The 27,780-nt window shown below is 37.9% G+C and overlaps 1 protein-coding gene across 5 annotated transcripts in view; it reads right to left on the minus strand.

The window, feature by feature from the left end:
* Positions 1 to 27,780, minus strand: part of Ralgapa1 (Ral GTPase activating protein catalytic subunit alpha 1) — a 209,045-nt gene that overhangs the window by 136,615 nt on the left and 44,650 nt on the right. For all 5 annotated transcript variants that reach the window (XM_085830378.1, XM_021179389.3, XM_029484805.2 and 2 more), the window contains exons 10-12: positions 25,441 to 25,680; positions 16,560 to 16,757; positions 12,315 to 12,449 (exon numbers count right to left, since the gene is read on the minus strand). In XM_085830378.1, coding sequence (XP_085686504.1) covers positions 12,315 to 12,449; positions 16,560 to 16,757; positions 25,441 to 25,680 — 573 coding nt within the window. The remainder of the gene's footprint in view (positions 1 to 12,314; positions 12,450 to 16,559; positions 16,758 to 25,440; positions 25,681 to 27,780) is intronic.

Below are 27,780 nucleotides of genomic sequence, written 5' to 3' on the forward strand. Positions count from 1 at the left end.
GGGGATGGGGTGAAAGGAAATAAAACTTGAGACCTGTGATTCATGTAATGTATGTCAAATAGCCCAAAGAGTTGTTTGTGAGCTTTGAAACCTGGGGCTGAGAACATAGCAGAACAGACCAGGACATGCCCAGGCAGGCCTGTTGTTACATGTCCTGACTGGCCTGGTGCCTCCCTATCTCCCGCCCCTCTGACAGTCTGTTGATGTTTAAATGGACCAATCATGTGAAACGGCGCCAATTCCTCCCCCAGCCCCACCCCTTTTCTATAAAAGTCCCTAGCATCCAAGCCTCGGGGTCGAAACCACTGTCTCCTGCATGAGATACTTTTCGACCCGGAGCTCCGCCATTATGGCTCCACCATGTGGTTGACACTTCTGTCTCCTGCCGGAGATATGTGTTGGCCCGTCATTAAACTACCTCATGCTTTTACATCAAGATGACCGTCTGTTTGTGATTCTTGGGTGCGCGCCAAACGGAAATTGAGTGGGGGTTTCCCCACTAGGTTCTTTCAGGGGTACTACTGTGATAGACCTGATCATGATTGTGTTTGAAGGAATGTGGACTTTGGGACTTTGGATGGGAAAAGCAATTGAATGCTTTAAGCACAGTTTAATAGGCTATACTAGTAGGATCACAGAAAACAGTGGTATTGCAGGTAATTTGAACTATTGGGGGCCAGCTCAAGAGGTTTCAGAAGAGGAAGGATGCTAGTGTGTGGCCTAGAGATTGCTCTTCTGATATTTTGGTGAAGAATGTAGGTGCTTTCTGCCTTTGTCCAGAAAAAATCTGCCTGGTACTAAATTGAAGAGTTTTGGATTAGCTGCATTGGCAGAGAAAATTTCAAAACATCTTAGTATTGACTCTGTTATACAGTTATTAGTGTTTATTCTTATGAAGACCTATAATAAAAAGGAGCAAACTGAGCAAGAAAAAATACAAAATGTACATTTCAATGAGAAAAGGGGCACCAGAAAGAAGAATGGAGCTAAATCCCAGGTTTAAGGAGATAAACAGATAAAAGAAAGGCTTGATGTTAAATGGAATAAAGAGAGTGGTGACCTCAGGGCAATATCCCCAGCCAGATAAACTTCCAACTTGTGAAAAGGAATTTTAAAAGAGCTTAGAGCTTGTATAGTGGTGTAGGCTTTTAATTCTAGTCTTACAGAGGCCGGCAGATCTCTGAGTTGGAGGCCAGCCTGGTCTACAGAGCAAGTTACAAGACAGCCAAGCTTCGGCAATGAAGGAAATTATCAAAACCAGAAAGGTGGTGAATACATAACTGAATGAGACGGCCGGGCCTTATTCTAGCCCCAGCACACAATAGAATTTAGCAGCTTTGGCCCCGTGGTGTTGGTTTTAGAGTCAGGGATAGAAGAAAGGGATTATGGGATCTCCCTTCACAGCTAAGAATCACTGCAGATGCCAAGCATGTGTCAGGGTGTCCCTGAGTGGAGCTCCAGCGAAGCCACTGTGTGAAGCTGGGAAGGTGAGACTTTGGATTCCCTTGTAGACCCCAAGATGTTAGGCAATGCCAGAGCCCTGAGATTCCTGCCAAGGAAAGCTGTTAACAGGGAGTGGAATTAGCCAAAGAGAAAGAAGTGTGTTGCAGTCAACAAAGCTGAAAGTAGTTGGAGATCTGAAAAGTGCTTTGACATCAGACATGGAGATTCAGAATTTGAAATTTGCCCAGCTGGTTTTGGATTTGGTTTGGTCCAGTATTTTCTCACTATGTTCCTTTTCTACCCTTTTGGAATGATACTGTATATCCTGGGCAATTATATGTTGGAAGTATGTGATCTGATTTTTGATTTTGATTTTTAAACGAGATTGCAGTTAAGAGATTGCATGAGGGACTTTGAACTTTGCACTTTTAAAAGGTGTTGATACTCTGTAGTGGGACATCTAGGTTGTTTTCAGCTTCTGGCTATCACAAATTAAGCTGCTATGAACATAGTGGAACACGTGCCCCTGTGGCATGGTGGGGCATCTTTTGGGTATATTGCCAAGAGTGGTATAGTTGAGTCTTCCAATTTTTTGAGGAACCTTCAGGTTGATTTCCAGAGGGGTTGTACCAGTTTGCAATCCCTCCAGCAATGGAGGAGTGTTCCTCTTTCTCCACATCCTCTCCAACATGTGTTGTCACCTGAGGTTTTGATTTTAGTCATTCTGACAAGTGTAAGGGAGAATCTCAGGGTCGTTTTGATTTGCATTTTTCTGATCATTAAGGACTTTGAACATTTCTTTAGGTGCTTATCAGCCATTTGAGATTCCTCAGGGGTGAATTCTTGGATTAGTTCTGTACCTCATTTTTTTTGATTGGGTTGGGTTTTTTTGTTGTTGTTGTTGGTTTTTTTTTGTGGTGATTAATGTCTTGAGTTCTTTACATATTTTGGATATTAGCCCTCTATAGGATGTGGGGTTAGTGAAGATTTTTTTCCCAATCTGTAGGTTGCTGATTTTTCTTACTGACTATGTCTTTTGCCTTCCAGAAGCTCTCCAGTTTTATGAGGTCCAATTATCAATTCTTGATCTTAGAGCATGAGCCATTGGAGTTCTGTTTAGGAAACGTCCCCCTGTGCCAATGAGTTCAAGGCTCTTTCCCACTTTCTCTTCTGTTAGGTTCAGTGTATCTGGTTTTATGTTGAGGTCCTTGATCCACTTGGACTTGAGCTTTGTACAAGGTGACAAATATAGGTCTATTTTTATTCTTCTACATACAGACAACCAGTCAGATCAGCACCATTTATTGAAGATGCTTTCTTTTTTCCATTGTATATTTTTGGCGCCTTTGTCAAAAATCAAGTAATGGTAAGTGTCTGGTTTTATTTGGGGGTTTTCAATTCTATTCCATTGATCAACATGTCTGTCTCTGTACCAATTCCATGAAGTTTTTAATCACTATTGCTCTGTAGTAAAGACTGAGGTCAGGGATGGTGATTCTGGTTCATTTACACAATGGAATACTACTCAGCTATTAAGAACGAAGACATCCAGACTTCTGTAGGCAAATGGATGGAACTAGAAAATATCATCCTGAGTGAGGTAACTCAGACGAATGAAATGTGGTGGATTAAATAAAATGGTCCTATAGGTCCACAGGAAATAGCATTAGGAGGTGTGGCATTGTTGGAGTAGGTGTGGTGTTGTTGAAGGAAGTGTATCTCTTCTTTTCTACTGCCTACAGATCAAGATGTAGTGCTCTCAGCCCCTTCTTCAGCACCACGCCTGTCTTCATGCTGCTATGCTTCCTGTCATGATGATAATGAAACTGCCTCTGAAACTGCAAGCTAGCCCCAATTAAATGCTTTCTTTTATAACAGTTACCATGGTCATGGTGTCTCTTCACAGTAATAGAAACCCTAACTAAGACATAGACTATTTTAGAAACAAAACAAAACAAAACAAAAAACCCAACACGTTGCCAAAACTGACTTAAGAAAATTGAAAGGATGCATATATGAAGAGCATGAAAGAAACTGAGGGGGGGGGGTAACTGGGTCCAGCGGGACCCAAGAACTCCACCTGGCCAGTGGCACCAGTTCCTTCTGGTTTGTGCCAGTGCCCTAAGCAGACCTCGGTGCTAATTCAGCAGCCAGTCCCACAACACCCAGAGGAAGTTTCACTCCCATGCCCTATAAGAACCCAGGATCCCAGGTGATCACATCAGGATCTCAGGGTTCCAGGAGCTTGGTCACACCAGGATCTCAGGGTCCCAGAGGCAGCTTGACTTCCAGGAGCTCTGACCAACCCAGGATCTCAGGATCCCAGGATTTCAGAATCACAGGATCACAGACACAGCTGAACTCTGAGGAGATCTGACACAACCAGGATCACGGGAAGGACAGGCTCCAGTCAGATAAAGAGATGGCAGATAGCACTAGAGATAATCAGATGGCAGTAGGCAAGTGCAAGAACATAAGCAACAGAAACCAAGGTTACTTGACATCATCAGAACCCAATTCTCCCAACATAGCAAGTCCTGGATATACCATCACACCAGAAAAGCAAGATTCAGATCTAAAAATCACTTCATGATGGTGATAGAGGACTTTAAGAAGGACATAACTCCCTTAAAGAAATACAGGAGAACACAGATAAAGAGCTACAAGCCCTTAAAGAGGAAACACAAAAATCCCTTAAAGAGTTACAAGAAAACACAATCAAACAGGCAAAGGAAATGAACAAAACCATCCAATATCTAAAAATGGAGCTAGAAACAATAAAGAAATCACAAAGGAAGACAACCCTGGAATTAGAAAACCTAGGAAAGAGACCAGGAGTCATAGATGTAAGCATTACCAAGAGAATACAAGAGATAGAAGAGAGAATCTCAGGTGCAGAAGATACCACAGAAAACACTGACACAACAGTGAAAGAAAATGCAAAAAACTAGAAGCTCCTAACCCAAAACATCCAGGAAATCCAGGACACAATGAGAAGACCAAACCTAAGGATAATAGGTATAGAAGAGAGCGAAGATTCTCACCTTAAAGGGACAGTAAATTTCTTCACCAAAATTATAGAAGAAAACTTCCCTAAGCTAAAGAATCAGATGCCCATGAACATACAAGAAGTCTACAGAACTCCAAATAGACTGGACCAGAAAATAATTTCCTCCTGTCACATAATAATCAAGACATAAAATACACAAAAAAAGAAATAATATTAAAAGCAGTAAGGGAAAAAAGTCAAGTAACATATAAAGGCAGACCTATAAATATTACACCAGACTTCTCACCAGAGACTACGAAAGCCAGAAGATCCTGAGCAGATATTATATACACCCTAAGAGAACACAAATGCCAGCCCAGGCTACTATACTCAGCAAAACTCTCAAAACCAAATTTACACAGTATCTTTCCACAAATCCAGCCCTACAAAGGATAATAGGTGGAAAACACCAACATAGGGAGGGAAGCTACACCCCAGAGAGAGCAACAAAGTAATCTTTCAACAAACCCAAAAGAAGATATCCACACAAACATAATTCCACCTCTACCAACAAAAATAACAGCAAGTAACAACCACTTTTCCTTAATATCTCTTAACATCAATGGACTCAATTCCCCAAAAAAGACATAGACTAACAGACTGGATACATAAGCAGGACCCAGCATTTTGCATTCAGGAAATGCACCTCAGTGACAAAGACAGACACTATCTCAGAATAAAGGGCTGGAAAACCATTTTCCACGCAAATGGTCCCAAGAAACAAGCTGGAGTAGCCATTCTAATATCTAATAAAGTCGACTTTCAACCAAAAGTTATCAAAAGTATAAGGAAGGACAATGCATTCTCATCAAAGGAAAAATATCTAGAAGACCTCTCAATTCTGAACATCTATGCTCCAAATGTAAGGGTACTCACATTCATAAAAGAAACTTTACTAAAGCTCAAAGCACACATTGCACCCCACACAATAATTGTGGGAGACTTCAACACCCCACTCTCAGCAATGGACAGATCACGGAAACAGAAACTAAATAGAGGCATGGTGAAACTAACAGAAGTTATGTACCAAATGGATCTAACAGATATTTATAGAACACTTCATCACAAAGCAAAAGAATATACCTTCTCAGGACCTCATGGTACCTTCTGCAAAATTGACCATATAATTGGTCACAAAATAGGCCTTAACAGATACAAAGATTGAATTAACCCCATACACCCTACCAGATCACCACAGACTAAAGCTGGTCTTAAATACCAACAAATACAACAGGAAGCACACATACACATGGAAGCTGAACAACGCTCTACTCAATGATAATTTGGTCAAGGAAGAAATAAAGAAAGAAATTAAAGGCTTCTTAGAATTTAATGATCATCTCCTTAGATGCGGAAAAAGCATTCGACAAGATCCAACACCCATTCATGATAAAAGTCTTGGAAAGATCAGGAATTCAAGGCCCATACCTAAACATGATAAAAGCAATCTACAGCAAACCAGCAGCCAACATCAAAGTAAATGGAGAGAAGCTTGAAGCAATCCCACTAAAATCAGGGACTAGACAAGGCTGCCCACTTTCTCCCTACCTATTCAACATAGTACTTGAAGTCCTAGCCAGAGCAATTCGACAACAAAAGGAGATCAAGGGGATACAAATGGGTAGAGATGAAGTCAAAATATCACTTTTTGCAGATGATATGACTGTATATATAAGTGACCCTAAAAATTCCACCAGAGAACTCCTAAACCTGATAAACAGCTTCGGTGAAGTAGCTGGATATAAAATTAACTCAAACAAGTCAATGGTCTTTCTCTACACAAAGAATAAACAGGCTGAGAAAGAAATTAGGGAAACAACACCCTTCTCAATAGTCACAAATAATATAAAATATCTTGGCGTGACTCTAACTAAGGAAGTGAAAGATCTGTATGATAAAAACGTCAAGTCTCTGAAGAAAGAAATTAAAGAAGATCTCAGGAGATGGAAAGATCTCCCATGCTCATGGATTGGCAGGATCAACATTGTAAAGATGGCTATCTTGCCAAAAGCAATCTAGAGATTCAATGCAATCCCCATCAAAATTCCAACTCAATTTTTCAACGAATTAGAAAGAGCAATCTCCAAATTCATCTGGAATAACAAAAAACCTAGGATAGCAAAAACTCTTCTCAAGGATAAAAGTACCTCTGGTGGAATCACCATGCCTGACCTAAAGCTCTACTACAGAGCAATTGTGAAAAAAAAACTGCATGGTACTGGTATAGTGACAGACAAGTAGACCAATGGAATAGAATTGAAGATCCAGAAATGAACCCACACACCTATGGTCACTTGATCTTCGACAAGGGAGCTAAAACTATCCAGTGGAAGAAAGACAGCATTTTCAACAAATGGTGCTGGCACAACTGGTTGTTATCATGTAGAAGAATGTGAATTGATCCATTCCTATCTCCTTGTACTAAGGTCAAATCTAAGTGGATCAAGGAACTTCACATAAAACCAGAGACACTGAAACTTATAGAGGAGAAAGTGGGGAAAAGCCTCGAAGATATGTGCACAGGGGGAAAATTCCTGAATAGAACAGCAATGGCTTGTGCTGTAAGATCGAGGATTGACAAATGGGACCTCATGAAACTGCAAAGCTTCTGCAAGGCAAAAGACACCGTCAATAAGACAAAAAGGCCACCAACAGATTGGGAAAGGATCTTTACCTATCTTAAATCAGATAGGGGACTAATATCCAATATATATAAAGAACTCAAGAAGGTGGACTCCAGAAAATCAAATAACCTCATTGAAAAATGGGGCTCAGAGCTAAACAAAGAATTCTCACCTGAGGAATACCGAATGGCTGAGAAAACCTGAAAAAATGTTCAACATCCTTAATCATCAGAGAAATGCAAATCAAAACAACCCTGAGATTCCACCTCACACCAGTCAGAATGGCTAAGATCGAAAATTCAGGTGACAGCAGATGCTGGCGAGGATGTGGAGAAAGAGGAACACTCCTCCATTGTTGGTGGGATCGCAAGCTTGTACAACTACTCTGGAAATCAGTCTGGCGGTTCCTCAGAAAATTGGACATAGTACTACCGGAGGATCCAGCAATACCTCTCCTGGGCATATATCCAGAAGATGTCCCAACCGGTAAGAAGGACACATGCTCCACTATGTTCATAGCAGCCTTATTTATAATAGCCAGAAGCTGGAAAGAACCCAGATGCTCCTCAACAGAGGAATGGATACAAAAAATGTGGTACATTTACACAATGGAGTACTACTCAGCTATTAAAAAGAATGAATTTATGAAATTCCTAGGCAAATGGTTGGACCTGGAGGGCATCATCCTGAGTGAGGTAACACAATCACAAAAGAACTCAAATGATATGTACTCACTAATAAGTGGATATTAGCCCAGAAACTTAGTATACCCGAGATATAAGAGACAATTTGTAAAACACATGAAACTCAAGAAGAACGAAGACCAAAGTGTGGACACTTTGCCCCTTCTTAGAACTGGAAACAATCACCCATGGAAGGAGTTACAGAGACAAAGTTTGGAGCTGAGACAAAAGGATGGAACATCTAGAGACTGCCATATCCAGAGATCCGTCCCATAATTAGCCTCCAAACGATGACACCATTGCATACACTAGCAAGATTTTGCTGAAAGGACCCTGATATAGCTGTCTCTTGTGAGACTAGGCCGGGGCCTAGCAAACACAGAAGTGGATGCTCACAGTCAGCTAGTGGATGGAGCACAGGGCCCCCCAATGGAGGAGCTAGAGAAAGTATCCAAGGAGCTATAGAGACCTGCAACCCTGTAGGTGCAACAACATTATGAACTAACCAGTACCCCGGAGCTCTTGACTCTAGCTGCATATGTATCAAAAGATGGCCTAGTAGGCCATCACTGGAAAGAGAGGTCCATTGGACATGCAAACTTTATATGCCCCAGTACAGGGGAATGCCAGGGTCAAAAAGTGGGAATGGGTGGGTAGGGAAGTGGGGTGGGGGGGAGGATATGGGGGACTTTTGGGATAGCATTGGAAATGTAATTGAGGAAAATACTCAATAAAAAAAAATTAAAAAAAAAAAAGAATTTCATGAAAATGAAGCCACAACATACCAAAACTTATGTGACACAGTGAAAGCAGTGGTAAGAGGAAAACTCATAGCTCTAAATGTCTCCAAAAAGAAACAGAAGAGAGCTTACACAAGTAGCTTGACAGCACACCTGAAAACTCTAGAACAAAAAGAAGCAAATACACCCAAGAGGAGTAGACTGCAGGAAATAATCAAAAGTAGGGCTGAAATCAACCAAATAGAAACAAACAAACAAAAAAACTACACAAAGAATCAACAAAACCAGGTACTGGTTTTTTGAGAAAATCAACAAGATAGATAAACCCTTAGCCAGACTAACCAGAAGCCCAGAGACAGTATCTAAATTAATAAGATCAAAAATGAAAATAGAGACTTAACAACAAAATATATCTTTAAGTAAGTATTCTGTTTGCTGAATATTAACAGTTGAAAATATTAAAATCATGTTCTACAAACATCATGGAAATATTATTGATAATTTTCCTCATTGTGCTTGAAATTAGCATTTTCTTAATGTTTAACTTCAAAGAGTTTTTGCTACTTTGAAATTTTTAAAATATACTAACTGGTAAAATAATTTCTCTCCTAGAAACACTGATACTTTTTTAAGTAAACTGATTGTTAGACAGTGTACACAGATATATAATGTGTTTTTAATATTCTCTCACTATGTCAGGTGGTATCATATAAGGGCTTTTGAAAATATTTCTTAATGACTCATTTTTAATATTTTATGCTCTTTTACTATGCTTAACTCCCAAAGAATATTTTGTATGTTTTGAAACAATTAACTATTCAACATTAGATATAGGATCCTCAGTTATGGATCCTATATTAATGTTAAATATTCATTAATGATATTTTTAGAGTATGAAAGAATATGAATATAAAAGTTGAACAAATTTTTATGTATTATTTGATTCTCAAAATACTCAATATTATTAATATGTTTGATATATAAAATGCATTTAAATAATAAAAAATTAAGAAAAGAAAGAAAAAGAAAGAAAGAAAGAAAGAAAGAAAGAAAGAAAGAAAGAAAGAAAGGAACGAACTGAGCTAAGTCAGGCCTCTCTGATCCAACTCCAACTGCAAACTGGTCTAGAAAACTAGCTCTGAGCGGCCTTGCTTCACCTTCATGGGAGATGATCCTTATGTTTGTTCAGAGGCAAGAAGGAACAAACCACCCAATTTACTAAATAAAAACATAATGTTGTTAGTAAGAACTACATTTTAAAGAACTAAATAAAAAGCTAATGTCTTTGTGGACATAAAAAATTAAAATCTTAACAAATCAAACAGAACAAAATACTGTATTTTATCATGAAGTAAAGTTTACTCCAGAAATGTAAGGATGCCTTAGCATAGAAAAATCTAGTACTATACCCTCTATCAATAAATTATGATAGAAAATAAATATGTTTGTTTCAATTTATTTAGGAGAAGAATTCGGCATTTAATTCATTACTTTAAAAGAGTTAAAACTAAGAAAAAACAAAAAATACCAAAATCTAAAAACAAGCATTTACAAAAAGTCCTAACAATTGTATACACACAGGAAGAGCGCTTGAGAAGCACCAACAAAAGACAGGAATAAATGGTGTGCTCTTTCCTGAAAGAAGAGGCATGAATCTGAAAGAGCCACAATGAGAGTAAGGGAAGGTCTGGAGGAGAAGAGGGAAATGGGAAATGATGTAACTATATTATAATCTCAAACAACAACAAAACCCCACTTTTTTAAAGATAAGAACAAAGGTGCTTCCTGTCACCTCAAAGTCCTGGGAGTCGAATAAGCACAAAAGGAGGGGGAATAAAAGCCGAGTTATGTAGCAGTCTCAGAAAAAGATTCAGACAAGTAAAAGCAAGTTCAAACATCATAAGGTGAGAGCTTGCCTTGTATTCTTGAGGAATAATAACAAGTAATGAAGTGAGTCAGAGGGAAAGCAACAGGAGATTTTGTTTAAAAGAAGAGAAAGACAGAAAGACAGAAAGGAAGGAAGGAAGGAAGGAAGGAAGGAAGGAAGGAAGGAAGGAAGGAAGGAAGGAAGGAAAAAAGAAAGAAAGAAAGAAAGAAAGAAAGAAAGAAAGAAAGAAAGAAAGAAAGAAAGAAAGAAAGAAAGAGAGAGAGAAAACCAAGAAGAACAGAATTCTTCCCATCATCAACAGAGAGAGAACAGGTGCTCCTTTACCTTTTATAGATCAACCCCACCAGAAAGCAGTTTTTAAAAAAGAATAGGAAAAAAAGGATGAAAAAATATATATATCTCAAATCCAAACTTTTTAAGAGAATTAAGAGGTGTTAAATGGCTTAACTTTAACATCCTTGTTTTTGCAATTACCGGGTGGGCCAGGGTGTGACACACTCTCGAGAGCAATGGTGCAAAGCTTGTAGACTGTAACAGAGAACTGATCATGAAAAGCCACAGGAAGGCGTTCAACAGAGAAGCATATGATCTGACTTATGTGTACAGATCCCTGCTGCCCAGCATTGAGAACATATTAGGGGTTAAGAGAAGAAACCGACTAGGCCTATGCTCTGAAGGTTTCGTGTGAAGGCGAGCTGTAGGAGTCTACAGATTCTCAAGATAGAGTGAAGGAACTCACAATATACATGAAAGACAAGAAACAATATACCCGAGAATTTAGAAAACAGAGAAGCCATGAAATGATACAAAGAATCCTAGTATATACAAAGACTCTGCTTTCAAAAACCAAAACCAAGCAAACAAAGGAAAGACTTGAGTTTAGATTTAACAAGATAGGGGTTAAAGGTAACTGACAAGGAAACAGAATGGAAAGAGCAGATCTCATGGCAGGAGGCTGAATTAGAGTGTCTGGGGCCTGGGGTTCTGTCTCAAGCACCATCAACAGAAAAGCAGAACAGGAAGGGGAAGGAAAAGGAAGAAAGAAACCTGGAAACTCTTGCAAATCCTTTCAAAGGACAGGCAGTCACAGAGTGGTAGATAGGCATACTACAGCACACAGCAATTCGGAGGAGACATACAGATGGAGACTCAGGAGTGTTTCTGAAGTCCTTCTTCTGTACATCTCCCCAGTACATGAGTTATAAGATCGTAATTTTTCACTGTCTACAAGAGATGTGAAATGTTTTTAAAACTTTTGAGGCCAGTGCCATGGATTAGACAGTAAAGGCCCTTGACATCAAGCCTGATGACTCAAGTAGGAGAGAATATACTTCGACAAGTTGTCTTCTAGCCTCCACATGACAAGCATACACCTGTTACCCCATATAAACACTAAATGTAAAAACAAAATCAAGTATATTTTCCTAATTCATTTTTCCTTTACCAGTCTTGAATTTTCTCATCTGAACTGCAATGTTTCAGTATATAATTTATGAAAATAAATATGGTTTAATTGCAACTCATAGATGTGTGAATATATATATATATATATATGAATTTATTATGTTTAAATTTGAGCATCACTTTTCATGTATAAACTAACTGCAATGTTTGTCATGGCAGTTTCATAAAATGTATTTTATGAAAAACAAATGGTATGGTGACAACTTATAGATATAAGTAGTAAACATATTACACACACACACACACACACGTATTTAGTATATATGGAATCCCAAAGTATGGGCATTTGAACTATTTGATGACTTTTTTTGTTTTCTCTTGAAAGGTGGCACACTGGTAGAGAACTTGCCTTGCATGCCACTGGGCCCTGGGTTCAATCCGGGAACTATAAACACACACACACAGAAGTATAAAGCCACCCACCTGCAAAACGGCCTGAGTGCCAGCTTGAATATTCTGCTCTGTGGCTTCTTCACAGACATGAAAAGCTTCTTGGTAGGAACCATTTTTTGTCCAGCTAGAATTGCGAACATGTTCAGAAGTACTGGTCCCATTTTCCTGAAGCAAAATATCAAGCTTTTACTATTTCATCAATGAGAATGCTGCAACGAGTCAGTAAACATAAAGAGTCTCTAAGATTATGAGACCACACTACTAAACTGTTTCTTTCCCTCAAGAGCTTGTTTTAGGAGCCTGGAAAGATGACTCAGTCGTGAAGTCTGTAAGTCCAGCTCCACAGGACTCCAGTGCCTCCGAGAGCACCTACACTCATGTGCAGACACTGCCTGCAGATACAAAGACCTACAGACAACTAAAGATAATAAAGGTAAATCTTAAAATTAAATCGAGATAAAGATTTTAACTCTTTACACAAGTAAAAAAAAAATATATATATATATATTCACTGTAAAAGTTCTTACTAACAAAAGCAAAGTAAAAAATTATGACAAGCCAATTAAAAATCAATTCATATATATAGTCAATTTTCTGTGTATAGTCTCGTATATTCTACAATCATTTTATACTATTCACAACTTTGTAAAAGATGAATTCCATTCTATATTAAATGTCAGAATTTACATAACTTGGACACAGATTCTTAACAGTAAAATTCTTACAACAATAATTTAAAAATAAAGCTGGGCGTGGTGGCGCACGCCTTTGATCCCAGCACTCGGGAGGCAGAGGCAGGCAGATTTCTGAGTTCGAGGCCAGCATGGTCTACAAAGTGAGTTAGTTCCAGGACAGCCAGGGCTACACAGAGAAACCCTGTCTCGAAAAACCAAAAATAAATAAATAAATAATAATAATAATAATTTAAAAATAACAAAAACACTACTTCAAACAATTACTACTGAAGCTTTCTGACTGAGTCTTGATGCTGTTTGGTATTACAGACTACAAGTTACGTCACATAAAAGCCTGTTTGGTTGTGTTGTAGGCTGTGCGCACATGTTGTATGCATGTGTGTAAACAAGTGTATACAGGTATTTATACCCATGTGTGGCTGTATGAATACTTGATCCACTGAGCCATCTCCCAGCAACTGCTGCTTTTGAACATTCATTAATAATATCTTCCTTTCTCCTTCCCTCCCAGACAGGTTCTCATTCTATAGCCCAAATTGGCCTTGAACTATCAACCATCTACCTCTCTGCTTCAGCCTCCCAATGGCTAGAATTATAGGTGTGAGCCATTATGCCTGCTCCTGCCCCTTTGTGATTCTAGTGAGCCAACTCAGGGCCCTGCATATGCTATGCAAGCAGTCTACCACAAGCAGTCTACCACAGTGACAGTCCCAGCCCTCTGTCACCAATATTTTCAAAGAGCTGTCGTTTTATAGCTTATACAGAGTTATACCTACAACATACAGGTAGTATTGTTCAATGATCTATCATAACTAGAAACAGGACCAGGAACTGAGCTCTGTGAGGAGCCAGCACAACACTCTATGTTCTAGCCCAGACTTTTTCTAAGGCTATCTCTACAATATGTCTTCTAAAGTTTTCCTAAGTGATATATAAACTATATAAACTATAAAGATATATAAACTATAAAGATAAGATTCTTATCCACAAACTCCACTTTCTCCCCTCTCTAGCCACATTTTCACCATCAACAAATCTGCACTTCTCAGTTTCCATCTTTCCATGAGTAGCTAATGCTAATGATTAATACTGATGTGAGTAGCTGATATAAGACTAACCCATCAAGACATCTGCATCAGCAACTCATCTTCCCCACGCCAGTCACTGCTTCTTTCTATATCTGTTTTTGTTTGTGTGTTAGTTTTGTTTGTGGTGTTGGTTTGTTTTGTTGTTGTTGAGACAGTCTCCCTATGTAGCTTAATTCCCTGGAAACTATGTAGACCACACTGGTCTCAAACTCAGAGATCCATCTGCCTCTACCTCCTGAGGGCTGGAATTAAAGGCATACACCACCATGTCTGGCCCCTGTTTGTAATTCTGTATATAGTTTATTCTATTTCTAAATAAATGATGCAGGGTAGGGTGAGTGTGCACAGGAACAGTATGTGTGTCTATCCTGATTGAACTCCTCTTGATGAGGTTAAATTAACCACTAAAATAAACAAATACTACCCAAATGTTCCACTCCTGGTTCAAAGGACATTGTACGGTAGAAAATCAAATCAGATAAATACAGACAGTCTTTTATACTCCTAGTCGCATCTCAGTTTCTAGTTCCTGTGGAATCTGACATATGACAGGAGTTGAACAATGAAAGGATGAAAACTCGCTCAGATCGAAGAATAAAGCAGATGGGTCAGTCACCCAGTGCTGTCTCTGTACCCTTTTCTTTCTTCTCTGGGAATAAATTCCAGGCATTCTTATCACCAGCAACACATTTTATCATGTCAGCAAAGTTTGACTTCTGCAGTTAGCTTTAATGTAAAAGAGTCTAGGGAAGAATTCAAAACATTCTGGTTTGCAGGGGAGCAGCCATTCCTAGCAGAAGCAGTCAATATTCCAAGAAAAGAAGGAACAATAATTTGACAATCACACACAAAATATGTCCTCTAATACCAACTTTGATTTAAAATACCTTTAAGATATGATAGCACCTCCCTCTGATATACACCCCAATTTCTTAAGCATGAATTGCATAAATGACTGTGGAATAAGTGAACAATTTAGCAACACTGAAAATGAAAAGTTTCTGAATGCACAACAGAAAATGATAATCAAACACATACTGAATCCAAGCTGTTTCTGGCACTCTGGCCTGTGCTGCATTTTATGACCGGACTAGTCCTGGCTGAATACACAATATACACATTCTGTACTGAGCAGGTCTTCATACCACAAAACATCAACAAGTGCTGGTAAGATGCAGGACTGCAGTATTTAAGGCTGCACTGCTTTTACTATACAGGGAAAGATTCCTGATCTTAGAAAATATAGTAGCTTAGTTATTAAACACAAAGACAGTATTTTCATATTGCCTTTCCCCAGCATGCAAGTATCAAATTAGTATTTCTTTAGATTGGAGTGTCAGAATGTTTGATTTTTTAAAAATTATTATTAAGCTTCTGACTTAAGTAGCATTTTTTTAAAAAAATGCATTTTAGTTTGACATTAAGACAGAATTTCCAACAATTTTCTAAATGATCCTAAAGATCCTTCCAACAGTTTACACTACATATTTACCCAAAGTAGCACCATTAGCACTGATGAGTATAAAATAAAAATATCAATTAACATAAAAAACGCTCAACATGCTCATGTCCTCCAGGATTAAATACCCATCAAAGTTTTATTTCTTTATGTAAAAATCAGTTTTTATATCCATTTCATTAGTGCTTTTGTCTTTACTAAATAATAACATTATATATATATATATGTATCAAAAATTGTTTGAAACTATTTTTTATGATTTATTATTAATGAATGATTCAGATTGTTTTAGAGACTATGTAGAATTGGCTGGCCTGGAACTAGCTATGTAGACAAGACTGGCTCAAACTCACAGAGATTTGCCTTCTGAGTACTGGGTTTAAACATGTGAGCCACCTTACTTAAACTTGAGACCTTTTTTAAAATTGATAGACAAAGTAGTTGTATAAAAATTTACTGGTTAAAAAAGTCACTGGTTTCAGAAGGCAGAGGCAGGCAGATTTCTGAGTTCGAGGCCAGCCTGGTCTACAGAGTGAGTTCCAGAATAGCCAGGGCTATACAGAGAAACCCTGTCTCAAAAAAACAAAAAAAAAAACAAAACAAAAAGTCACTGGTGAGAAAAGCTTACAATGCCCTGGTCTATCTATACAATATAACCTCAATATTGTTGTTATTATTTGCTTTTAAATTATGAAATAAAAATAAAAATAAAATAAAATAAAATTGTGACATCACAAAGCTTTGCAAAAGAGTACTGAGGTAAATACTATAATATAAAATGTAAAACATACTGAAAGGTATCTAACTTTTTAAATGTATTCATATTAACACATTATTAAAATTTTGAAAAATGATATACTGAACTTACATTACAACATATATATCGACAATTCCACCTGTACAATCTCTCTCTTATAAATGTGAACAGTCTCTTTCTCTTTCACATACCAAACACACAAACAAACAAACACAAAATAAAATAAAAATCTTTAAAGACAGATAAGCAAAGAACACATGTATCTGGCGGCTTTACCTCTTCTCTTTTCTCTCCATCTTCTATTGCACTGTCATGGTCTGTGACAGTTTCGCTGCAGGGTATATCTGAACAAGTGATCGCAGTGTCCTCTGGCTCTTGCATAAACAAAGGCTTTTCCTCTTGTTGAATCCATTCCTGATACACTTTCACCACTTTTCTCATAGCTGCTGCTTCACAAATTGGTAATAAAAATGCCTAGTAAATTAGAAAAAAGAGAAAAATAATACGTTCTCTTTTGCCACAAATATATGAATATATTTTCATTTCACACAATAGGAGATAAAAACAAGTTCACAAACTTAACTCATTAACTATTCATCAATTCAGAGAAAGCCTTTTATTGCCAAATATTTTGTAAATACCTTAGAAGAAAAAAACAGCAGATAGACACTGAAGCAGAAGGAGCAGAGATTTGTTTTATTTGTATTACTCTGATAGTGACAGTCTTTGTTTCATGAAACTTTACTCTTAGAAAATTAAATATAACTTCTTATAATAAGCCACATTTATAACTTACATTATTGCTGTTTTGAGAATAATTGCTATTAAAATGCTTCCAAAAAAAAAAAAAAAAACTTAACTACAGATGCAAAATAGAGACCGCTGACTAAACAAGAAAGGTGATGTGGGGCATGAGAGAAGAATCCAACAAGATGGCCCTCAAGAGAAGTCTAGAAATGAAAAACAGTACATCACATTAAAAGTTCTGTGCAAAGTCTCACCAACAGAATGGATGAGGGACAGAAAAAAAACTATCTAACTAAAGACAAAATGGAGGAACTGGGACAACCCAGCAAACGCAAAATTAAGGCAGAGAATTCCAAAACACATGTGACATTATGAAAAGACCAAGTGTAAAGGCCACAAACATAGGAGGAATAAAATTGATTTTAAAGACACAGAAAACATTTGAAAAGAATGATAACAGAAAATTTCCGAGTTAGGAAAGAGATGCCTGTCCATAGAAAGGAGGGATGTTTGGCTCAGGACACCAAACAATAAGGCGAGAAAGAACATCCCCTTGAATTTTAACTGAAACACTAAATATACAGAATGAAAATGCATACTGATAATGGCAGAGAGAAACATCAAGTCACACATAAAAGCAGGCCTATCATAACAAAAGCAGATCTGTACTTTGAAACTTTATGCAGTAGGAGATCCCATAAAGATAGATTGCAAGTTCTGGAAGCCAACTGCTAACCCACAAATACAGTCATGGCCATGAGCTGTCCTGTCACAGGAGGAGGAAAAGTAAAAATCCCATGAATAAAACAGGCTCACAGACTTCATGACCACTAAGCCATCTCTTTATAGAAAATACCTTAAAGGACTGTCTTAAACCAAAAAGAAAAAATTCCATCCACAGTCCATAGGAAATAAGTCATACCAGAATAATAGTTAACCACGAAAGGGAAAAAAAAAAACCCTACAAGAATCAACAAAATGACAGAAATCAGTACACAGCATTCAATAAACACTCTAAATAGTTATGGTTTCAACTTCCCAAGAAAAGATATAGACTGGAACAAAAGTAGGAACCACCTCTTTGTTCTAAGGAACATACTTTACCACAAGAAAACAGACACTACCTTAGGATAACAGGAGCTGAGGAAATGAACCATCAAAAGAATAGTAAAAGTCTTAACATACATGCCAAGCACAGGCACACCCATTTCATAAAGCAAATAAATACTAAAAGGCCACACAGCAACCCCAGAACCACAACAGTGGGTGACTTCAATACCCTACTCTTATTTAATGACAAATCTTCTAGATAAAAACAATCAGAATTAATTAATTAATTAATGAGTTATTAATTTAATTTCCATCAAATAATATCATATATCAAATGAATTTAACAGACATATACAGACTTCCATCCAAACACTGGAAAATATAAATTTTTCTCAGAAGCCCCAGGAACACACAAAGCAAGTCTCACAAACAGGAAAACTGGCCTATTTTCTTGGATACTATAGGATCACAATGGAGTAAAACTATAATCAACAATAAAATCAACTCCAGGACATACACTCATGGAGACTAAACAACACTATTAGGTGATGAATGGGACCTTGAAGAAATTAAGAAATTTCCAGAATTGAATGAAAACAAAAACACCTACAGACCTATTGAGAGGCATTAAAAGCTGTCCTAAAGAGGAGTTTAGAGCTCTATCTTCCTACATTGAAAAATCAGAGATCTAAGTAAATAACTTAGGGTTCTGAGGAAGGAACGAGCCAACTCCCAAAGCTACTAGAGGAAAACTCGGTAAGAAATGAAACAAGGAGCTCTTTTCTTTGAAAAGATAAACCAAATTGGTAAAACTTTAGCCGAAGAAAAAGACCCCAATTAATAAAATTTGGGATGAAAAGGGAGTCATAACAACAGATACCACTGAGATTCAAAAAATAATTAGGTTTTACCTTAAAATCATATTCTACTTAGTTGGAAAAGCTAAAAGAAATGGATGAATTTCTAAGTGCTTATAATTTACCAAAATTAAACCAAGATGTAATTAAACAATTAAAAGGGATCTATAAGCTAAATTAAAACTAGAAAGCATAAAAAAATAAAATTACACACTAGTCACCCTGATAAACATATATGCAGAAATTTCCAAGAAAATGCTTTAAAAAACAAATTTAAAATCGCATCAGAAAGATCATTAATCATGATCAAATTGGCTTTATTCTTAGATATGCTATATATCTAAGTCAATAAATGCTATAGATTTCAAAAATGGGTAGAAATCACATAATCCTCTTGATAGACATACTTTTGAAAAAATTTAATATCCACTCATGATAGAAGTGCAGAAAAAATTAGGAGTTGAAGGAATATATCTCAACATAATAAAGGCTATATATTACAAACCTATAGTCAACAAAATACTAAATTGTGGAGAGCTTAGATAACATTTCTAAGACAAGAAATAAGAATGTCTGATGCTCTCTAGCCATAACTATTCAATACAGTATTTGAAGATTAGTTAGATTATTAAGACAAAAGAAAATAAAAGGGATAGAAAAGGATGATGTGAAGTCAATGTATCCTTATTTGTATTTGATATGTATTTGTATGATTTGTATTTTGATTCTATATGTAACAGGGCCCCAGACCGTAGTATGCCCCTAGACTTTAGCACAACTGACTCCATGATGGAGATATCATTCAGGCTATAAAACTCAGCACAGCACCTCCAGCCAAAATGAAAATACAGACTGATCCATCAAAATCCATAGTTCCGGGAAAGTCTCTAAATATACTATTCTTACTTTTTGGCTTCTGTGGTTCCTCTTCAGGCTAACTATTCTCATTAACTGAAGTATGTCAATCCAGAACATGTTTTTGTGCTGGAAGGCTGACCCTGAGAAAGGCTCAGTGATATGCTGGGATCTTGAACACTCAATGTAGTTGCTGACCAGCTAATAAAGACTTTCTAGTGACTTAAACCATGTCTGAGCACTCTTCTCTGGTGGATACCTCACTACACATAAGACATGAAAGACTCCACCACAAAAACTCTTCAGAGCTAATGAACATTTTAAACAACATGCAAAGACTCAAATTTAACACACAAAAAATCAGTAGCTTCCCTATATACCAATGATAAAGACACTGATAATGAATCCGAAAAATACCACCATTCACAATAGCTTCAAAACACAGACACACACACACACACACACACACGAATGGATAAATCTAACCAAGAAAAGGATAGGTCTTTTATAGTTGGTTTTTATTGCACAAATGCTTAGTATACATGCACCACGTGCACACGTGAAGATCAGAGGCTAACTTTTGGGAGTCTGTTCTCTCTTTCCACCATGTGGGGTCCCAGAGATCAAACTCAAGTCATTAGGCTTAGTGACAAGAACCTTCATCCACTGATCTATCTCACCAGACCATGGAATCTTTTCAATAAAAATTTTAAAATACTGAAGAAGGAAACGGAGGAAGTCACTAAAATGGAAAGATCTTCCATGCTCACAGATTAAAAGAATTAAAATGTGAAAATGATCATCCTACCAAAAGCAATCTAGATTTCTATATTCCCTATCAAAATTCTACAGTCATCCTTTACAGAAATAGAAAACTTTAAAATTCATATAGAAGCACAAAAGACCACAGATAGCTAAAGCAATCCTGAGCTAAAGAATAATGCTAAAGGTATCATCATGCATAATTACTAACATATACTATATGTCATATACTACAGTCATAAAAACAGCTTGGAACTGGTGGGAAAACAAAGTAGCAGCTAGAGTGGGAGAAAACAGTGGGACTCATATATTAGCTCACACAGCGGCTGTCATGTTGCTTTTGAGGAAGATATCAAAAACAAACATTAAAGACATCTTTCTTCTACAAGTGGTGTTAGGATGTCCACATCTGAATGAAAGTAAAACATTATATGTCATCTTGCACAAAAATCAACTCAAGAGGGATCCTCATGAATGTTTATTTAAAAAAAAAAAAGCACTTCTTTATTGCAAAGGAAATATGGAAATATTGAGTGAAGACACAGCTTACAGTATGAAAGAAAATTACTACCAGCTATATATCTGACAGAGGATTAATATTCTGAATATAGAAAGTGCTTTTATGAACTAAACTAAATAAAAACCTGCCAGATAACTCCGGTGGAGTAGGCTTGTGTAGGCAGTAATGCCAAAAAGCTGCTCATGAGAAATGAATTCCTAGAACTCTTCTCCTGGAGGTCTGACGAAAGTCTACCCTCCAGTTTTGGATCAGTTTGGCAGGCGTAAAGCCTGGAAGCTGTTCTTGAGGATCAGAGTTCCATGGTAATTCTCCTCCCGGAGGTTTGGCATTTTCTCCTGAACCCATAATAATCAAATTCCCACCGCATTAGTCTAACGTATAGACTCACGCACACTCTATTAAGCATTACCTTATAGTAAATGCCTTTTAAGATTGTATTCTAACATTAGCTAAAGCCTTTTCCCAGTGTTCTTAAGATTCCAGATAGTAACAAGGAGTTTAACCTATTCAATAACCAATTAAGTACTAGTCATTAAATCAGCTATCTACAGAAAGAGACTGGAATTCTCACTGAGATAGAAATTCTTATTACAGACTATATTCCGTGCCAACAGCAAATTAAGTTACTATACTGATAAATGGGAATTCTCCAGACATAGATAAGTATTAACAAGGCCTAAAAGTCCTTGACACTACTTTATTCCTGAGGCCAGGCAAGAGTTAATACCCCTCTAGCCCAATTAACTCTAAAGTGTGAAACTCAGTGCTGACCCTGAGCAGGTGCTAATCTCTAAGATAAACATGGTCCTTTTGAAGTCACTCCTCTTACATCTGGAGGGATGCTGATCCCTAGCATAAACTTTGCAGTCACTCCCTTTGCACCTGGGAAACTTCAATGTACCGTATCTGTTATGTTTTACAATTTATGATATTCGCTGTAATATAATTAGTCCAAGCTCAACCAGACGATTACATTCAGATTCAACACCTCTCTTGTGTGTTTGTCTGTCTGTCACATCCTAATCTTTGCCCATCTACTCTAGAGAACCGTTTTACGCAGGCACGGGACCCAGAGGATCTGCGGCAAAAACCTAAACTATAAAGAAAGAAACAAACCAACCAGAAAGTATAAATACTTTTAATAGTACTCAACATCCTTGGTCACCAAGGAAACACAAATTAAAAGTACTCTGAGGTTACCTCTCATCCCAGTTAGAATGGCTACTGTCAAGAAAACATAAGAGGTGCTAGAGAGGGCTCAGCACTTAAGAACACTTGTTCTTGCAGAAGACATGGGCTCAATTCCCAGCACCCATATGATGGCTCAAAATGTCCATAATTCCAGTTCCAGAGATCTGATACGCTCTTCTGAACACTGTGGGCACCTGGCATGCATATGATGCATAGAAATACATGCGAAAAATGCCTCATATACATAAAATAAAATAAATCTTTTTTAAAAAACAAAGAAAAAACAAAAACAACAGTGCTAGCAAGGATGTGAAGGAGAAGACAAGCTTCACTCGTAGTGGGCATGGAAACTGGTCTAGCTACTATGGAAATCAGTAAAAGTTCTCAAAATGCTACAGTAATACCACATCTAGGCATTTTCCCAGAGAACTCTATATATAGCACAAAGATAACTGCACATTCATGGCCATGGCTGCTCTACTTACAAGAGCAAGGGAATGAAATCAGCCTACATGTCCATCAGATGAAGAAATACAAATGTGGCATATACACAATGGATTTTATTTGGCCATAAAGAAAAATTAAAAATAAGTAGAGTAACTCAGGCTAAGGCAAAAATTATGTGTTCGCCGGGCAGTGGTGACACATGCCTTTAATCCCAGCACTTGGGAGGCAGAAGCAGGAGCATTTCTGAGTTCAAGGCCAGCCTGGTCTACAGAGTGAGTTCCAGGACAGCCAGGTATACACAGAGAAACCCTGTCTCAAAAAAACAAAAAACAAACAAACAAAACAAAACAAAACCAAAAAAAAAAAAAAACCCAAAACAACCTATGTGTTCTCTCTCACATACAGTTATAGTGCTAGCTTGCACTTTCATATGTAGGCATGTACATATGTAGCCTCAGAAAGTAGAAAGGAGCTCATGAGATGGATAAAAGAATGTTAAAGGGGTGGTGAGGGGACCTGGGGTAGTAGGACGCTTATGATGTTAAAATGAAAGGAAGAATATTGAGAACTGGGTAACGAGATGGGGGCGAGAAGGAGGTGTATACTAACAATGTATAGAAAAGACACGAGAAAATCTGATACTTAATAGGCTAACTAAAAGCCAGCCAGGCAGGACTGGAGAGTTGGTTCAGTGGTTAAGAGCACTGACTACTCTTCCAGAGGTCCTAAGTTCAGTTCCCAGCAACCACGTGGTAGCTCATAGTCATCTGTTATATCTGTAATGTAACCAGGAACAAAAGTGAAAACAAAAACTACCCAGACATGCAAGATAAACCCACTGATGCAGTAGTGGAGAGTCTATTGTGGTTAAATACTGATTTCTAACTAAAGCTGATGGTTGCTCCACAAGAGACAATTTGCACCTGGCATGGTAATCCATTCAAATGCCTATGTTAGGAACATCACCAGCGGGAAAGCTATGGCTGTCATTTTGCTAAGTAGATGTGTCTAGCAAACTATATTTTGTTTCTTCACCCCCCAAACCCTGGTTTTGAGACAAGGTCTCACTAGCCCAGGCTGGTGTCCAACTCAGAGTGATCCCCCTGCTGCTGGGTTTCCAGTCAGCCTCTACCTTCTGGGTTCTTGATTAAGGCATAAACCACCACAACTGGTCCCTAAATTATTCTTTAAATAACTGTGCTTATACCTATAGATTAATGCTATTGTATGGGTTAGTCAAAAACACTTCTTAGTGCAGAGGTCAGCAAAGATTCATAACTAGCACAGAGACTAAGATGATTGACAAGGTACAATGGGAATGCGTAACATCCCTTTCAAAACCGCCCAGGAAGAGGGCAGGAATGTAGGAGGGAAGCAGGTGGCAGAGAGCTGTGGAACCCTGACTTGCCATGATGTCAGACTCCTGAACTCTCAGCAGCTCTGATTACCTGTTCAAGATCTAAACAAGATTGGGCTGGTCAAAGTCCTGACATGGAACAGGGAAAGGTACACGGGCCCTAACCACACTCTGAAGATTTATACACAATAAAGGGTTAATGGGGGAGAGAGAGAGATTTTCCTCAGTGGTCTAGCCACTGGTAAGGTACCCACACTCCTTTAAACAAATAAGCCCCGTGAAACTCATTCAGACATGGGGAGGAGGAGAGCTAGGTGGGAAGAGTTAGAGCGGTTAGCAGAGGTGAATATGACTGAAATGTCTATGTCATATCTTTTATTTTAGCTTAACACTCCAGGTTATAATCCATTATTGTTAAGAAAGTCACAAGAGCAGTGAGCCACATCATATCCACAGACGGGGCAGAGAGAACAGAACGCATGCACCACCCTTCCAGTACTTAGTTCACTTTCTGCACTTGTATCTGGTTCAGTATAGGAAGCCCAAAGAATCATGCTGTCCATGTTGGGCTGGTTGCTCCCATATCATTTAATTATAAACAAAACAATTTCCCATGTCCACAGACCAGCCTGATCTAGACTGTTCCTCAAAAGTCCAGGTTGTGTCATATTGACACTTAAACTAACTGTCACAGTGTGCTGACCAGTTTTGTGCTGACACACACCAAAGTCATTTGGGAAGAAGGAACATCAATTGAGAAAATATCTGTACAAAATCAGCCTGTGAATAAAGACTGTGTTGCATTATTTGGTTGATAATTGATGTGGGAGGGCACAGCTCAAGTGGGCAGTGCCACCCGTGGGTGTTATAAGCAAGCAGGTTGAGCACAGCGAGGAGGAGCAAGCCAGTCAGCAGCACCTCTCCAGAGACTCCAGTCACAGTCCTGCTTTGAGCTTCAGCCCTGACTTATCTGGATGATGAGTCCAACAAGCTATAAATAAACCCTTCCAGGTTAACCCAGGGTAACTTTGGTGTCATGGTGTTTTAGCACAGCAACAGAAGCCCTAACTAAGAAACACAGTGAACAAGTATAAACTGTTTTGATAACATAAGGAATATGAAGGGAGAAAAAGGAAAGAAAGAGGGTGTAAGTCCAGTAGAGCATGTGTTTAGCATGCACAAAGCTTTGTTTGGAAAGAAAAACACCAGCCAGGAAACAGGAGGAAGCATGGAAAATGTAAAGGGTTTTTATATAAGTTTACAAAACTTAAAATTAACTTAGAAGTCTTCATAAGGAATTAATTTTAAATGGCTAAAAATCAATATATACAATAATTTCATTATAATCTAAAAATGTTGACAGTATTTTACCTGACGAAATATCTCTGTGACAAAGTTTACATTGCTTCTCTTAGATGAAAACACTCTGCGAACAATTTCGATGTCTGTGAGGTGTTCTTCGTCGATGCTGCAGAGGCTGGAAGAGCTGGGCTCCCGCTCCGTGAGCGTGCTTGTGTTGGAGTGAGACTGCTCAGGCTCTGCAGATTTGTCTGCTTTATCAACAGGATCAGTTTTGCTTTCTTCTCTGGAAACCAAACTAGCAGCTGCTCTCTAAAATGAAAATAAAAGTCAAAGAATATCATTTATCACTCAAATTAATATTTTGTTTTTAGTGAATATTAGCAGACCCCAAGGCCACTTCAACACTGCCTGAAAGCCAGATAAGCAGCTACACTCCGAAGCCGTTCTGAGTCATTAAGCAGGATGCAAACAACACCTGAGTAAGACAGAGAGCCTCACTCACTGTGTAGTGCCGAGCCATCGACTCAGTTGTAATGAAACTGAAGCAATTCAGTAGTTACCTAGTGAGCCTATATGAGAGACCCCCAACACACAGGCCAGAGGCAGCTCAGGTTTTCAAGAATGAGTAATACACAAGGAAACAGCAGCAGGCTGTTTACTTCATAATGCTAAAGACTTAAAGCTTTCTCAAGCAGAACAGAGGAGAAGCAGAGAAAGGAGGAGGAGCAGAAGGAATCACAATTCAAGACAGCAAACAAAGATAAAACTAAGAGAAAGCCTTAGGATTTCTGAGGAAATGCTATACACTGTAATAACAGAATATTTGTCAAGACTGAAGACCAAGCCTCTATGTGACCAAATCAGCCTCTTCCGAGGGACACAAAAATAGTTCTATATATGCAAATAAACAAACATAATTCAATACAAAAGTAGACTAAAAAACAAAACCATGTGATTGTCCTATCAAAAAAGGCCTGTTACAAAATCCAATATTACTTCATAATTGAAGTCTTGGAGAGGCTAAGGAATACAGGGGGCATACCTCAACATAAAAAAGGCAATTTACAGCAAGCTCACAGCCAACATCAACCTAAATGGGAGAAACCCAAAGCATTTCCACTAAAATCAGGAACAAGATGTTTACTCCCTCCATGCCTATTTGATAGCTAGAGCGTTAAAACAACTGAAGGAGACCAAGGGGAGACAAACAGAAAAAGGGAAAGACCAACTGTCTTTATATGCAGATGATAGGGCTTTCATACATACAAGGCCCTAAGAATTTTACCAGGAAACTTCTACAGCTAAACACTTTCAGCAAAGCAGCAGGATCCAACATTAACACACACACACACTTAGTCTCACCATACATAAATTGGAAATACACTGAACAAGAAATAAGGGAAATAGTATCTTTTACAGCAGTCTCAAAAATATACACTGGAATAACTAACCAAGCAAGTGAAAGACTTCTATACTAAAGATGCTAAGACAATGAAGAAACTGAAGATGCCAAAGATGGAAATGTATTCCATGTCCATGGAGCCATGGGATTGATAATGTGAAAAATGACCATCCTACCAAAAGCAACTTATAGATGCAATGGAATCTTCATCAAAATTCAACACAATTCTTCACAGAAATTAAAACTGCGCAAGGAAACACACACACATACAGGACAGGTAAAACAATTATGCAAACAAAAGAACTGGTAGAAGTAGCACTATCTCAAATTTCAAGTTGTACTGCATGGCTACAGTAATAGACCCAGCAAGGTACTGGCATAAAAACATACACATTGACCATTGAAATCAAACTGAAGGCTCAGACAAACCAACACATCTATGGACACCTGATTTTGACAAAGCCAAAAATACACAATGCTTGGCTAAATGCTAAACTTAATTCAACCAGATCCCTATCTATCAACCTGCACATAACTCAACTCCAGATGGATCAAGGAATCCACATAAGACCAGATACCCTGAATCTCAGAGAGACAAAGTGCGGAATATGCTCACTGTCACAAGAAAGGACTTTCTCAGCAAGATACTGATAGCATTAAGATCAAGAAGTAAAGAACAGGACCTCAGCTGAAAAGCTCGTGTATGGCAAAACACACCATCATTTCAGCAAAATGGCAGCTAGAGAACAGGAAAATATCTGAGGATTAGTATCTAAATATACATAAAGAACTTGAAAAACTAAACATAAAAAACAAATAACAATTTAAAATGAGCTACAGAACTGAGGAGAGTTCTTAAAAGATGAAACACAAATGGCTGAGAAACACTTAAAGAAATTATCAACACCCTTAGCCATCAGAGAAATGCAAATTAGAACTGCTTTAAGATTTCACCTTTCATCAGTAAGAATGGCCAAGATAAATAAAATAAATCAGATCACATGCTG

Source organism: Mus caroli, unplaced genomic scaffold, assembly GCF_978045245.1.
Source record: "Mus caroli unplaced genomic scaffold, Mus_caroli_1 scaffold_14, whole genome shotgun sequence".
NCBI classification, from domain to species: domain Eukaryota; kingdom Metazoa; phylum Chordata; class Mammalia; order Rodentia; family Muridae; genus Mus; species Mus caroli.